This window comes from Lepidochelys olivacea (assembly GCF_965140295.1).
Source record: "Lepidochelys olivacea isolate rLepOli2 genome assembly, chromosome: 5".
Classification (NCBI taxonomy): domain Eukaryota; kingdom Metazoa; phylum Chordata; order Testudines; family Cheloniidae; genus Lepidochelys; species Lepidochelys olivacea.
The window spans coordinates 126,186,306-126,201,493 of record NC_140415.1 but is presented as its reverse complement, the minus strand read 5'-3'; the positions used below and the strand labels follow the sequence as shown (position 1 = coordinate 126,201,493).

The window sequence follows — 15,188 nt, the reverse complement described above, 5'->3', positions numbered from 1 at the left end:
TGTTTTCCTTTTCTGAGGAGGGTTTGAAGGGCAATCCCTCTTTGATAAGAAAGCAGAAATCTTCAGCACTTCTCATGGAAGCCTGGATCATGTCCGGGGCAGAAGCTCTCGTTTTGTCCCTCCGGATACTACACATCAAAGGAAAAGAAAAGTCAGAATTGACTAGCTGTGCAGGACGCACTTAGACCTGAAGGGATGTAGTCAGGACCAGCCATTTTTGCAGAGCATCACAAAGCAGGTTTCAGAATAGCAGCTGTGTTAGTCTGTATTCGCAAAAAGAAAAGGAGTACTTGTAGCACCTAAGAGACTAACCAATTTATTTGAGTATAAGCTTTCGTGAGCTACGGCTCACTTCATGAAGTGAGCTATAGCTCACAGAAGCTTATGCTCAAATAAATTGGTTAGAGTAGTCTCTAAGGTGCCACAAGTACTCCTTTTCTTTTTACAAAACAGGTTGGAAGTCCTGATGAACCTGTTGGTATCCAGGTCCAGTTGGAAAACCGAAAGATACTACATGAGGAAGACACACTTAAAAGTGGGAAATCTGGACACCTAAGTTCAGAAGTGGCTTCAGGGCCTCCTCCTCCATGCAAGTGTGAAGATGTTAAATAATTTGCAAACAAACAGGCTAGTGAGTTTGGTTACCTTCTCAATAGCTCTTGGGTCTCAGTCCTCAGGCCTGCTTAAGCCGTAAGTGGAATCTCAAGATCCCAACACAAAAGAACATATACCAACAGGAGCAAACCCTGCACCAAAATCCAATGCTGCGAAAACTGAGCAGTAGGGAACTCAGATATTTGAATAAGGTGATAAACTCTCTCCTAGCATCTTGGAGCAGATGGACAGATGATGACTACAAATCACTTGGATGAGATTCAAATATCGGCACCCAAAAGACATCTTGGAGCAAAGTCAGCTTAAAGTAAAGGACACTCTAGCATTTCTACAAGGAGGCTTGTCTATGGCTCCTTGCTAACACTTCAGAAAGACAAGTCTGCAACTGTAAGTATATTGCGCTGTAACAAACCCTGGAGAATCTCTAATCACTCTCACAAAATAGGTTCCTCAGGACCACCACTATCATCAGTGCTCCATTAATACTCAGATTCTTGACATGATCTTCAACTGTGTACTACAGGTCCACATAAACCACCCATCTAGTCTTTGCAATCAGCATGTGTTCTCACTGGAAGACCTTTTCTCACTGGAAATCTCTTGCCTACATGCCACGTCCTCAGCCTTAGGGATTTCAGAGTGTGGCATGCACTCTTTGGAACCTCAGTTATACATATTCTACCAGGGCATAACAGTTCTTGAAAATGACCAGTCCTCCTTTCTGAAGGTCACCATAATCTTTCTCAGAAGATTTGTCTGAATCCAAACATCCTAGGGAAGTAAAAGGGGCATACAAGGGATAAAAGATGTATATAGCAGAGGCATTCAAAGCCTCAGGTACAGCTCCTAAGCTTATTGCTGCTCACTCTAAGAAACTGTGCACCATCTATGGTGAGATCTGCAAGGTTGCTATGTGATATCCCCCCCCCCCCCGCACTTTTCTCAAAGCACTCTATAACAAATATCCACACCCCTGCAGATGCCATACTTGGTACGTGGGTGGTACAAAGTGTGATGCCCCAATAACCCCTTACTTTCCCTTCCAATTTCTACATAATTCAGTTGATTTCTTGCCCCCTTCCTCCCCCCCGGAATGATAAATTGTTTTCTGATTGAACTTCAGACTGATGTGGAGGGAAGGGGAGGAAAAATTCTTACATATGAATTTTACTTCTAAAATATTCCATGTCAATGAGTCTGACCCTCCTTTGGAAGTTTGCATTACGTCCACAGACATTCTGGCTATCACGTGCTTGTTAAGTAATTTGAAAGGGGAAAGTGTGTTCACCTAGGAAATCCCTAAATTTCTTGTCAGATCTACTGCAAACAGTTTGTTTAACACTTGTTGACTGTTGTACAATCAGTTTCCAAAACTGAACAATGCTGTCATTCTTGAGAGTCATTCCTGCGGGCTGACCCTAAGCCCCAGGCTCAGAGCCAAAGATCTGGTCTAACTCTCAGTTGCTGTGGCGGCTGGGAGCATCCCTCAGCGAAGACTTTCTGACACGGAGGTTTCTAGAAATAAAATGCACAAATAAGGTCCCATTTTTCCTTTTACAGATGGGGAAACTAGTCCACAGAAAGTCCATGGTTTGCTCAAGGTCACCCCTTGAGTTAGCAGAGAGTATAGACCCCTATCTCTTGCCTGTTAGTCCCTTGCTCCAACTCTTTGGCCATGCTACAGCCTCCAGCCTTGTATTGATTTCATGTATAATAGATGTGTGCCTCCCACACTATTTATTCAGCTGTTTTCCTCAAAAAGCAAAAGTATATGTAAATAGATAACTGTAGCTTAACGCTCTGGTGTACTTTTCTTCCTATGAGGCCTTTTCTGAAAGTTTAACTTATTGGAATTATACATGTTTCAGGATGAGTTTTCTGTTAATGTCTTCGTTATGATGTTTGTTTGTTTGTTTGTTTTTCATGTCTGTCATTTTAAATAACTACGCTGTCAAATAGCACAGGCCAGTTGTTTGCTTAACTACTGGATATCTATGGAATCAAGTATACCTGTGGGCATTCCAAAGACCAAGGTCAGCTGAAGTGGCTAGAAAAACCTGAGAGTTCTGCCACTAGTGATAAGAGCCTTGCCTATTCACTTTTTTCCTTCCCCACTTTAGCTATATTATGTAACCTCAACCTTATCTGTCTCACCCCTTTCTAAAGAGTCTCTTGAAAAAAAGCAGGGATTTCTACCCATTTTTTCTGATTTCACACAACTCCTATGGCAGTCTTTTTCTATCCAGAAGTCACAAGTTTTCCCTTGAGTTGCTTTTTTCTTTTACTCCTGAGAAATGTTCTGTCTAATCATAAGTAAATATTGCCAAGAGTCCTTTCAATCCCTGAGGTAAAATAGTCTAATTCTGTTTTGTGGGATGTGAGTGGAGAGTGACCAGGTGAGGCATGTTATTGGGAAAGAGCCTCTCTATCTTTTTATTTAAGAATTGTCAAAAAGTGACTCTTGTTCTTGTGCACTAATTATTATACAAAAGTCATGAATATGGCTCATTTTATTAAATCTTTTGTTTTGTAGTGGGGCAGCTTCTTACAGCAGCCGCTTTGACAAAGCACCAGAGGATTCTGTTAAAAAGTTGTGTTTAGTAATTGTAGTCGTCGTGTCAGACCATAACTGACTTGGAGCTGAAGGATTTTTGTGAGATGAGTAGCTGTGCCAGCAGGGACCCAAGTCTCTTGGGCCAGCCGCGCTCTCATTAAGATTTGCCGCTAGCCGTGGCGGTGTTCGGCAAGTATGTGACGTGCATTCTGTTATTGTATGCTTGGCTTGTCAGCCTGCAGCTTTCTGACACTCACTTATGTCACTCTTTATTCAGAGAGGAAGAAGCTTTTGATAATTTGACAAGACAAGCTCTTAAACGATCTAGGTCATGGCCTTCACTGTCTGTGATTGTGAACATATTTCCTGAAAGCCCTGTCACTCATCACAGCTACATTTTCTCCCGGGGAGCCATAGGCCTGTCCTGGTCTCTTGTCAGCTCATACATTTTGGTTATTCATATACCAAATACAGTACTGTGGTTTTTTTCTTCACTTTTGCAAATGCTAGCATGTTAGTAAGGCTAATCCTTTCTCCTGTGCTGTGTTCCCAGCAGGGCTGTGTTCAAGGGTTCTCTCTAGTACAAGGCAGACAACTGGCCAAGGGGAGCTGAAAAGGAGGAAAGGCCGCTTAGTGCTGTTTTTGTGTTTGTTCATTGTTGTGGAAATATGAGAACTGGTGGCAAGGGCCTTGTCTATTGAGCACTTGAGTCTTGGTCTGCTGTCAGGGGCTGTTTAAGATTGAGTGTTTTATTTTCTTTGATGTTCACATTTGAGAATAGGGAAGTGGGAATTAAACAACAGATGCATTAAGCCATTGTTCTGGTAAAACAATAATTAGCACCTGATAAAATTCAATATGGGTCAAAATGCACACTATAAACTCTTGATTCATCTGGTGTGGCAAACTTAGTTGATTCATGTTTGAATTTTATGAATAATAACCATTCCAAGTTATTCATATATGAGTCAGAAGAAAGAATGTAACAGAGGAAAAACTAATTGTGCAGAACTATAAAAAAGGGTGTGCAGATTCAGTTAAAGGGATTTAAAAGTGTACTTTGTGTTTTATGCAGCAGTAAGGTGGTAGGGGGCTGCTTTTAAGAGTATAGGAACCTTTTATGTTCATACATCTAAATGCTAGTAAGGTCAGACCACTGGGGCAGGAAATAAATGCAATTTTATTTTAATGAAGTTCATCACACTTCCATCCTACATGTATACCACAAGGGCCTTTCTTTAAATGAGGGCTATTCATGATTAAATACTTTTAAATAAATAAGAAAAAATCACAGGTTCAATCATGGTTGTATTTGGTTGTGCTCTTTTCCATAACAAGCCACTTTGCTTCATTTGAGAAGCCAGTATTCTGTAGTCATTGTTAATGAGATTGATATATATATATATATATATATATTTGGTCATTCTGTGCTAAGGAAGAGGCACAGACAGTGGTTATGAGTTGATGCAAGGGAGTAAGTCTCAAAGTTGAGTATTATTATTTTTTAATACTATGGCTATTTTTTAGCCTGTCATCCATTTTGGACTATTGCATAAACTATCTGAAGTTGTATTTTGATTATGAAAAATGTTACACTCATTTGCCTTGTGAATATAGAAATATGCCAGTTCAGTTTTCCTTTAAATTTTTACCTTTTTTTCCCCCCACAGCCTTAAAATGCACATAGAGATAAGAGCAATAATAATAACTAGCTCTTTTTAGATAGAGTTGCTGGGTGAGGTGAGGTTGTGCCTTTTAAATGTTTTATTAAGCACTACTAGTTGTAGGAGATATAAGTTTCTTATTTCTTAGCAACAAATTTCCACAGTAAATAGTGTCTTCATATCCAGAGTCACAAAATGATTATTCTAAAACCAAGTAATTTTTTTTTATTAAATAGCTGCTGTGTAAGTAAAGGTCATATAGCAGAGTGGCATTTTGCCAGTATATGACAACTCATTGATTGCGATTTTTCAACCATATTATTCTGGGAACACTGTGGTAATCGAAAACTACCCAGAACTAATGTATAAATAACTGCCTGCTACCCTTGCTAATCCTGTGTAAGTGCCAAACTAGTATCCATTTTAGGAGAGGTGGTAAAATCCTTTTGTTTGCATTCCCAGATAGCTTGAGTGTTTTTAAACTGTCACATGTTGTATTGCTTCCCTATGCCCAGAAATGTAATGCATCTTACTGTTTCTTTACAAAAATAATGTTAACATAAAATACAAATATTCGCATACAATATTTTAATAAGACCGAAAGTGTGGAACAGTCGCACCGCACAAAGTGTACATTTTTCTCCAGAAAATTGCATTACTAGTAAAATATATAATAAATAATAAAATTTTCAGCCCATTTGGAGAAAACCTACTGTGGTGCTCTCTGATTGCATGCCTCAGGGCCACTGGCACTACCTTTCGTTTTTTAGAAGTTCCATTACATTTTGTTAATTATTTGTATTTTTACAGAGAATTTACATTTTAAAATAAAGGAAAGCAGTTATATCAGGCATGTGAGAAAGGATTGTTTCGAAAATCTTAAGAAATGTTACTAATATAAATATACAAGACAGGGGGACTTGAGAGTTGGAAGTTAAAACTACATGATACCGCCTGGAAAACATGGAATAACCAAGATTTCTGATGGAAACACTCAGAATTGAGATTTACAAACCAAATGGGAAGTCATTCAAATGACCGAGAGATTATTTCCACAGTAAATAGAGGCGTTATAAAGAAAATTAAAGATGGTGCGCAGATAATTGCTATATAGCTGAGTGTGTATATGTGACAAACACACACCTGGTTCTGACATGTATAACAGTCAAATTAGCAATAGGTATTTGTTTCTGGCTCTGATATGTGTATAAAATCAGAATCAGAAAAGCCATTGTAAATTTTATAAAAATATTAGCGAATATTCGGAAAATATTTAGCAGCCATGTCTCATTGATTCTCAATACATTTTAATTTTTTTTAAAGAAAAAAGTTTCACATTTCCTCTCTCGCACGTTCTGTGCTTTCTTCAAGTCTGCTGTTAAATTGCTGTTATAGAAAATCTACTTTATATATAGTTTTTACCATGGACTATGCTTTGAAGTTTGTGAACAAGATGGGCAAAGATCAAAACAGGAGACAGCAAGCCATTGTAAAAATAGAAGCATTAAAGCAATCTGTTATGCTCCTTGTTTACATCTCATCTGACATTAGGCTACTGAGGATTATTACTTGTAACAATTATATTTTGATTAGGATTCAGACATGTACAAAAATAGCAACATAATTTTAAATTCACTTCTGTAGTAAAGCAAAGTAACTGCTGAATTAATTTCCGAAACATTATGTAGGTTTCAAATGTTACAAAACACATTTTATACCCTACATGCAGAATTTTAGTGTGCTGTGTTTGGGTTTGTTTCATAGTAATAATAGTTATGACAGTTAAGAACATGTTAGTCTCCAAAACTTCTAACCTTAAGAGAAGAAAGGGAGAGAGAAAACTGTTACTGGCTTTCTGACAATGGCAGGGAGTGTGTTAAACCAGTGTAAAATTCAATTAAACTGTCTAGCCAGGTTTTTGAAGCTGAAATGCAGACCCTTTCAGTTAAGCTTCTTATTTTCCTGTGACCGACACCGGTGGATACTGTGTTATGCCAAAACCAACAGGCTGTAAAGCACCTTGTTTCATGCTCCCAGCTGATCAATATTTTTATTTTCCAGGCTTGCCCAGAAATATGGAGGCAGTATCACCTAACAGTAAGTAGAGACACCTTTTTTATTTTCTTGCACACCCAACCTATTTACTCTTCTGTGAACTGCTGACCATAAAATATAGACAAGCATCTTCTTCAGGAAGATAATAAACATCTGAAGAGTTTTTGAACTGGAGACTGCAATAATACACTGTCCCTTTTTATGCGTTCTTAGAAGTTCTGATTGTTTTTACTACTAGCATAATTTAATGACTGCATCCTATCACTTTCCTCTCCATAACTGCATTTAGTGTATACATTGCAAAAAAAAAGTTTAATTTTATACTGGGGTATAACAGTATTCCTGTCTCAGTGTTTCCCAGATTTGGTTGTCAAATCCCCATATATTACAAGGCAGTTTCTTTAACTTTGAATTAAAGAATATTACCTAGAGAATGGAATGTGAATTTTAGAAATAAACTTTGAAATCTTTGTAAATGATTCTTAAAGAAGAAATCAACTGCCACTTCTTCTTTGGCACCTGGTTAGTTGGTCTTTAGTTATAAAAATAATTACTACACACTACAAATAAATTATTCAGTTTTTAAATTTTTTGTATGCAAAACGTAGGGAAAATTTAAACAAACTGCACCTACATTAACTAATGTGAAGTCTGAAAACAATATTTAACTTGTTTAGAATAGTGTCTAATTGATCTACACTACAAACCTTAAATACTATTTATATATACACACATTTATGTATAAAAAATTAGGCCTTGCCTATGACTTCTTTTCAACATAAGGAAAATGTGTGTTTAACTGGAATAACTTTATAACCACTGTCATCCTTGTACGATTAAACAAAGCAGAAAAGTTTGTCCGGTACTTTTGGTTGTGCTGTGGTTTTGAGGTTTTTCTTTCCAGTAAGGGAATACTGCTATAGGATGTACTTTAAAATCTGTTCCATATGCCTTTTCAACATGTTGGAACTTTCTCTTTTCTGTTTTAGCAGCTAATTTTAATAGTAAAGGATACACTCTGTTGAAAATCTTTCCTGTGCTTAGGGGTTTTTTTTAAACACTTTCACTTTGGAAATCTCCATTTCTATATGAATATTTTCTTTGCTCTTAAATTACCAGATTAAAGATGATGTAATAAGAATAGGTTTAGTTGCATTCACTTTATATTGTTGTTTGCTTTATTTATTTAAAGATACTCAAAAGAAAAGATTCAATCCTTTATAATTTTTTATACTCCAGAAAAGGGAGTGTTAAAATGGTTTGTTAGATCCCTTATGGAACTTAGATGTATTTATGCAATAATGTGATGATGAATTAGGTTTCAGCTAATATGTCAAAATATATTTTGTCGTTCGGGCCTGTTTTGGACATTGAACAATTACTCAGAGTTATAATCAACACTACAAAAAATTCTTACTTTTTAAAAGGCTAAAATCAGATTCTTCCTGGCAGTCATTGACAAGCAATCCCAGCTGTTTCACCATGAAGAATTGTAGCCAACTAATTTTCAGGGAATGTATTTTTACTTTATACTTTCAATGGTGTGAAATTAATAATATCCACCAACAGAAGATCTACTTTAAAATTTTTGAAGCTATGCGTGGAAATGTCATATTGGAAAAATTAATTAATTTGGAAAAATATTGCTTTGGGGTACTCTCTGCTTGTGAGAGAATATTTTGAAATGTGATCAAATATACATGCATATAAATATTTCCTATTTCATTACTAAATATTTAGTCCCTACCTTGTTTCTTATAAATGCCTTTACTATTTAGTACTATAAATTATCCAGGTATTTAATTTACGATGATATTTTGCATAGCATCTTTCATGTGAAGATCAATTTTGACAACTACATTAATTGAAGCATAATCAGATTATACTTTTTTTAAAACTTCCGTTGACAACAGACATAGTTGATGTTTAAAATAGAGGCTATAGTTCAAGAGAACCTATATTATTTAAACTACTTAAACATGTCAGGGTCAACTTTTCTTTTTTCACTTAAGAATTCTCTCTAGATCTAAACTGCAACAGAAGCAAATAATATCCACAGATGATGCTGAAACTGTTGTGTTAGAATAGAGTTGTTGTCTATTTCTTTTACATAAGTATGACTAAAAGGTAGAAGTTGCTTGCTCTCAAATAGGCATTCCACTGTTTAACTACAGTCTTCAATTTACAATTCCATCATAGTTTGCTATAAATACAGATTTCTAAACAAATAATGCAAGAGAAGAAATATACTTGCATTTATTATTTTTGGAGAATATGCATGTATCTTCACAGGTATATGTACTGATGTTAGATTCAGGTTTTTTCACACCTTAACAATATATATAGCAAATTAACAACTGGGTTCAAACTGAATTTGGGAAAATTGTAAACTGATAATGTGCATAACATATATAGACATCAACCCAAGCAGAGCAACGGTTATATTTTATACAAATATGTGTCATGTTTATGAACTTTTAAAACCACTTCTATCATACCGCTTTGCCAAAAGTCCATATAAAAATTGTGTTTAAATGCACATACATTCTTTAAATGTTCCTAATTAATGACTCTGAAAGCTTGTTTAAAACAACAGAACCCAATTGTTGTCTCTTTGTGACGCTTTTGATGATTTTATTCATTATCTGTCTCTTTTCTAAGAGGTGGACTGCCATCTATTGACTCATAGTAGTTCTTGCACTTCAGTGTAGCTTCAGTAGGAACAATGAGTACATAATAATTCTATTCCTACTGTTATGGTTGGTGTTAGGTTTTAGTTTAAACTCTTACGGTTGGAAATTTCGAAACACTAAAAAAACTTTGTAATAATTGTCAGAAATGTCTTGCTGGCAGCTTCTTTTTGTTAGAATTTCAGATATTTTAAGAGGCAGTTGAAATGGCAAAAAGAATGATGAGCAGAATATTTTAGTTTGTTCCTTGTCAGAAAAAAACAGACAAATCATATTAATGAAGCTTAAATTTAAAGGCTCTGTGATAATCAAAGTTTTATAACTGGGCAAGGTTAGGTTCTGGAAATTCCTTTCAACTATAACTAGAATTACTCTGTAAAATCAGTCAGTCACCAAAACATTAATCACATTACAGATTGTGAATTAGCATAATATTTAATGACCAGTTTTGATGATGATTTAAAATGTGATTAAATAATTTTCATTGTGCCTCTTCTGTATATTTCTTCTTTTTTCAGAAAAGATAAAATAAAGTTGTCAACATATTTTTATGGGTTTTTTTCCCTCATTGTTTCCTGCATGCAATAAATGATAGTCAGATACACAGTTCTACAGTTAGCAAACTTGTTATTATGAACTCATAGTAGTAGGGTAATAATACAAGAAGTTGATTTTCAAAATGCAGTAAAAATAATTTTACAATATTTTGGCCAGATATAAATAATGTTAGAATATGAAGAATCACAGTCCTACAAAAAAAGAATTTTTAAGGGCCCCTGAGACAAGTTCATTCCCACAGTGCATTGTCTCTGGGACTTAGAAAACCTACCTATAACTCTGACTGAAGAAATAATATTGTCGTTTATGATTTTATTATGGTTGTATGATTTTATTATTGGGATTGGTGGCCTGGTTGTGCAAGATGAGCTACAAATACTCAGAAAGATGCAGTCTCTGATGCAAAGAACGTACCATCGCTCTCATCTCTTTCATATCAGGACTAGTAAAGAGCACTTTCAGTCATAGCAATTCATTTTAAGAATATTAGCCTCTTTCTAAATTCTATGTTCCTGTTATTTTTCATTTCTGTTTATAAACTACTCACGACCCAAACTAGAATTGTGTATGTGTTTGTAGAATATTTTGCTCCGGACAGATACAGGCCTAGGAAAAATCCTTCCCAGTTTAGTTGCAAAAATAGTGCATACTGAAGTTAGTGGACCTGCTCTCGTGACAAACCGGGTTTATCTTCTAACTAACATTTTTGGATAATTTTGTTCAGCTTTGTTGTTTGACCTAAAAATGCATTGTATATTTAATCTGATCAGCTTTCTTTTTTCCTCATGGCAGTTCCCCTTTTAGGTAACTTTGCACTTCTTGGAGACCCCCACACCTACAAAAACACCAAACAGATTTGTACTCAATCTTGACTGTATAGACTGTATCCTTAGATTGTGAAGTGCTTGGGACCGAGACTAGGCCTTCTGGAGAGTCTAGAAAATTCCTTGAACACTATATGAGCGCTGCCTTAAACAAATAATAATAGCAAGTAGCCCTGTTATTACACAGCAATGTTACCCACTTCAGAAGATAACTACTGCTGTAGAATACTTCTGAAAAAAATGCCACAGCACTTTATATGTATCTACATGCGTGTGGCTTTGGGCTGAATCCAGTTCACCTTCACTGTGGCAGAGAAAGGCAATCCAGTGGCTGGCAGTAGAAGCTAGACAAATTCGGAGTGGAAATAATGCAAACATTTTGAATATCAAGAGTAATTAACCATTGGAACAATTTATCAAGGGTCATGGTGGGTCTCCATCACTGACAATTTTAAAATCAAGATTGGATTATTTTTTTTTTAAATCTTCTCCAGAAATTATTTTGGAGAAGTTCCCTGATCCGTGCTATATAGGTCAGCTTAGATTATCACAATGGTCCCTTTTGGCCTTGGAATCTGTAAATCTATGAATAGCTTAGTGTCGTGGCTCTCAACCTTTCCAGACTACTGTACCCCTTTCGGGAGTCTGATTTGTCTTGTGAACCGCAAGTTTCACCTCACTTAAAAATTACTTGCTTACAAAATCAGACATAAATAAACAAAAGTGCCACAGCAAGCTATTATTGAAAAATTGCTTACTTTCTCATTTTTACCATATAAAATTAATCTATTTAAATAAATATTGTACTTACATTTCAATGTATAATATATAGAGCAGCATAAACACGTCACTGTCTGTATGAAATTTTAGTTTGTACTGACTTCGCTAGTGCTTTATACATAGCCTGTTGTAAAACTAGGGAAATATCTAGATGAGTTGATGTACCCCCTGGAAAACCTCTGTGTACCCTTGGTTGAGAACCCCTGGTTTAGGGGGTCTACTAAAGTAAGTAAAATGAGTGGGATTCGGCTCTGTGTGTGTCGGTATAGTGGGTGTTTGTGGGTATAGCGTGTGTGCGTATTTTTTAATGGAGCATTTACCTTTCAGTCAAATAAGGGATAACTGAAAAATGTAGGACGAAGCTTATTTTTAAATAACCCACAATATTTTGTTTAAGGTACAAAAGCACGTATTTGTATCTTCATGATTCAAGCTGAAAAATGGGACAAAATGTATCCTATATTCACCTGATATGGGGCACAAGACATTAAGCACCGGGAAAGACATGGACAGCCACTATAATGTTTTGGCATAAAATAAAATTTGCGTTCACGTTGTATAATTTCATTTTTTTCTGACTACGTACGTTATACTTTATCATAGCATATTGTAATCTAATTCATTCATACACTGAAGCATATAGCAAACTCAATCCAAGAATAAAATCTACATACAATAAAGAAACAGAAATTAATCTTTCAAACACCAATATGGCCTTCTTCAGGAAATACATGTAGAAAGACTAAGGAAAGGTAAATCCCAGCCGATGGACAAAACATAGTTTCTTTCTTGTTTTTTAATGTATTTTCCAGATGTGTAGATATACTTTAAAAAAAATTCCTGCTGTTTTTAGGAGGGTTCTTTCCATGATAGCTCCTCCTTGATAATACCTCCCTTCCTCTTCCAGTGTTCAAGCAGTAAGGGTCCCCTCCCCCATCTCCTGTCTCTGCTAGTTTCATTTATATTACAACCCCTAGTCCAAGATGGCCACCAACAGAGTTTTACAGCCATCAGAATTTTTAACCAGCTGAGGCTATCATTTAACACATTTTTTGACAGTTTGTTAATCTTACTTTTAATCCACTTACATAAAAAAAGGTGAACCAGAAATTCGCTGTTTTGGCCTGTGTGCGTAAAAGACATGAAGGGACAATACATCTTTTGTGTTTAAATTTTGCACTCTGATTTCTTTGTGTGCCATTATTACAATTCTGCATGGCCTGCCACCTTTTTTCTGAAATAAAAATGTAAGCAGTCTAGCCTCAAATCAATTCAAATCCTTAAAAATGTGACTTTCAGAAAGAGTTTTTAAAATATAGTGTTTGTGAAAAAATATTTAAGCTTGAGAGTTGGGAAATTTGGAAACTAGAGAAGGCTTTGTAGGTTTTGTGCGGATGAAGGTTGGAAAAAAGTATTTTGGTGCAGAGATTAAGTCTTGCTACTCTCCAGTCTTGCTGCTCTCTGACTCGTGGATGGGATTATTTGAGGCTCTTGGGACATGACTACAGTATCAACTCCTCTGGAATTACCTGACCTAAGGTTTCTAGAGCAGTAACTTTGTAAAGATTATGTAAATTATATTACGTCACCAACTGATCAGTGTCGTCTTCTTTTTTAAGAAAATACTGTAAATATATTACTTTTGTTGGACATAGGTTGTATATTTTTCACATACTTCGGAGAGACACGGCATCCCATCACAAGTTGTATGTCAAAACTCACATAGCCATTTTACTGGATGATTTACAGTGAAGATAACCCAGAATTGCAAGGCATTTGAATTTGAAATAAGGATGACTTTGTGATGTTCTGTGCAATGGAAAAACAAGAGCATCTGCACTTAGGAAAAAGTGGTTTATGATGTTTGGGTTGCGTGAAGTTCTCACATGGCTTAAAAATTTATGCTGAAACATGTTTAGTTTAGGACAAAGAAGTTCCAACCCTTTAATAATAATTGGTAGAGTTACTTTTTTTAATTATCAAATGTTTATGAAAATTTCATCCCGCCTGCTTTTACATGTGTGTGACCTTTGGCAGATGTTTCCATGAAGGTATTATGCTTCATAAGCGTTCCATTATTTTAATTAAAAAAATTTTAAAAATCAGTCAGGAGTGGTTTGGTTTGTCAGATTTATTAGCTAAAATAGAAACTTTTTTCCTTTAGTTTTTGTTTTGCAGTATATAGTATTGTTTTCCTATTAATGGCTATTTCTTCCTTACTTGTGACTCCTTTGCAAGGTTCATTCAGAGTACGTTTACTGCTGTCACAGTAGGGAACTCTTAGGGCTGGTCTTATTTCCAAATAGCCAAAGTATACAAAAGGCTACCCTGATAGCTTTGAGATATAAATTAGCAGTTAGATCACTCTACAGAAAGTGACTTTAACTGTATAATGAGTCCAAAATATATACTACAGGTGTGGGTGAGATTGATTGTTAAAATGATTGAGTGTTTTCCAGTTTTTACTTTAAACTGCATTTAAAGTATTATAGGCAAAATGAATGATCTTCATAAATAATAAAAAAGATCATGTTAAACTTTTGATTGTCTACAAACATGTATTATTTACATACTTACCTTCTCAGGAAAATATAATTTTAGAACTAGATGCAGCTAACTGCTTATAAGGGCAAATAATTGAAGTACACAATAATCAGGTTTTGTTTTTACTAGTAAAGACAGAGTAGAAAATTCCAATTGCAGATATATTTAAGTGGTACCCATGTTACTATGTTTGTTTGAGGAGTAGCTGCTGATGCTGTTCCTAATGTTTTTCTATACCTAGTGCCGGATCCTCAGCTGATGTAAATTGTCCTAGCTGTTCAGTGGAGCACTGTCAGTTTACAGCAGCTGAGAATCTGGCCGTATGCTTTGTCCACTGTGTGCTTTGCTAAAGCACTCTAAGAATTCTGAACTGTTGTTAGAGCCTGTGAAAGTTAACCTTGTTGGAATATGAACCTGCAAGTGGCACAATAATGAACTGTCATTTATTTGAACCATTTAACCATAAGAGTTATTTTCTGAATATTTTCTATAACATTTTATGCTGAAACTAGGTGATGGTACGGATTAGGGTAGGGGAGTGATGTGGTACAGCTTAAGCCTTGATTATAAGTTGTGGTTTGATGTACTGTAGGAAACAGTCCTACACCATGGCGGAAGAGACGGATGGACTGATCTCATCAGACCCTTTTCGTTTTTAACTTCTGTGCACCTATGGACAGTAGCCCCTTGAACTATTTCCATTTGTTAAGATACATCCTTCAGTACGTCTGAGACTTCCATGCGTCTTCTGAATGCATAATAAAGATATTTAAGGAACTCTGTACTTTCTGTGGGGTGGGAGACTAGGATACTGGCTTTACGAGGGGTGAAATTAATGTATTTTTATTTCAATTAACAATAACACCTTTTTATTCTGAAGGCTGTTGTACAATGCATGCAACTG

General features: G+C 35.7%; 1 protein-coding gene across 2 annotated transcripts in view; it reads left to right on the top strand.

Annotated features, from left to right (window-relative positions):
* Positions 1–15,188, top strand: part of ZCCHC7 (zinc finger CCHC-type containing 7) — a 163,623-nt gene that overhangs the window by 117,949 nt on the left and 30,486 nt on the right. For both annotated transcript variants that reach the window (XM_084627879.1, XM_084627878.1), the window contains exon 6: positions 6,895–6,930. In XM_084627879.1, the coding sequence (XP_084484005.1) occupies positions 6,895–6,930 (36 nt within the window). The remainder of the gene's footprint in view (positions 1–6,894; positions 6,931–15,188) is intronic.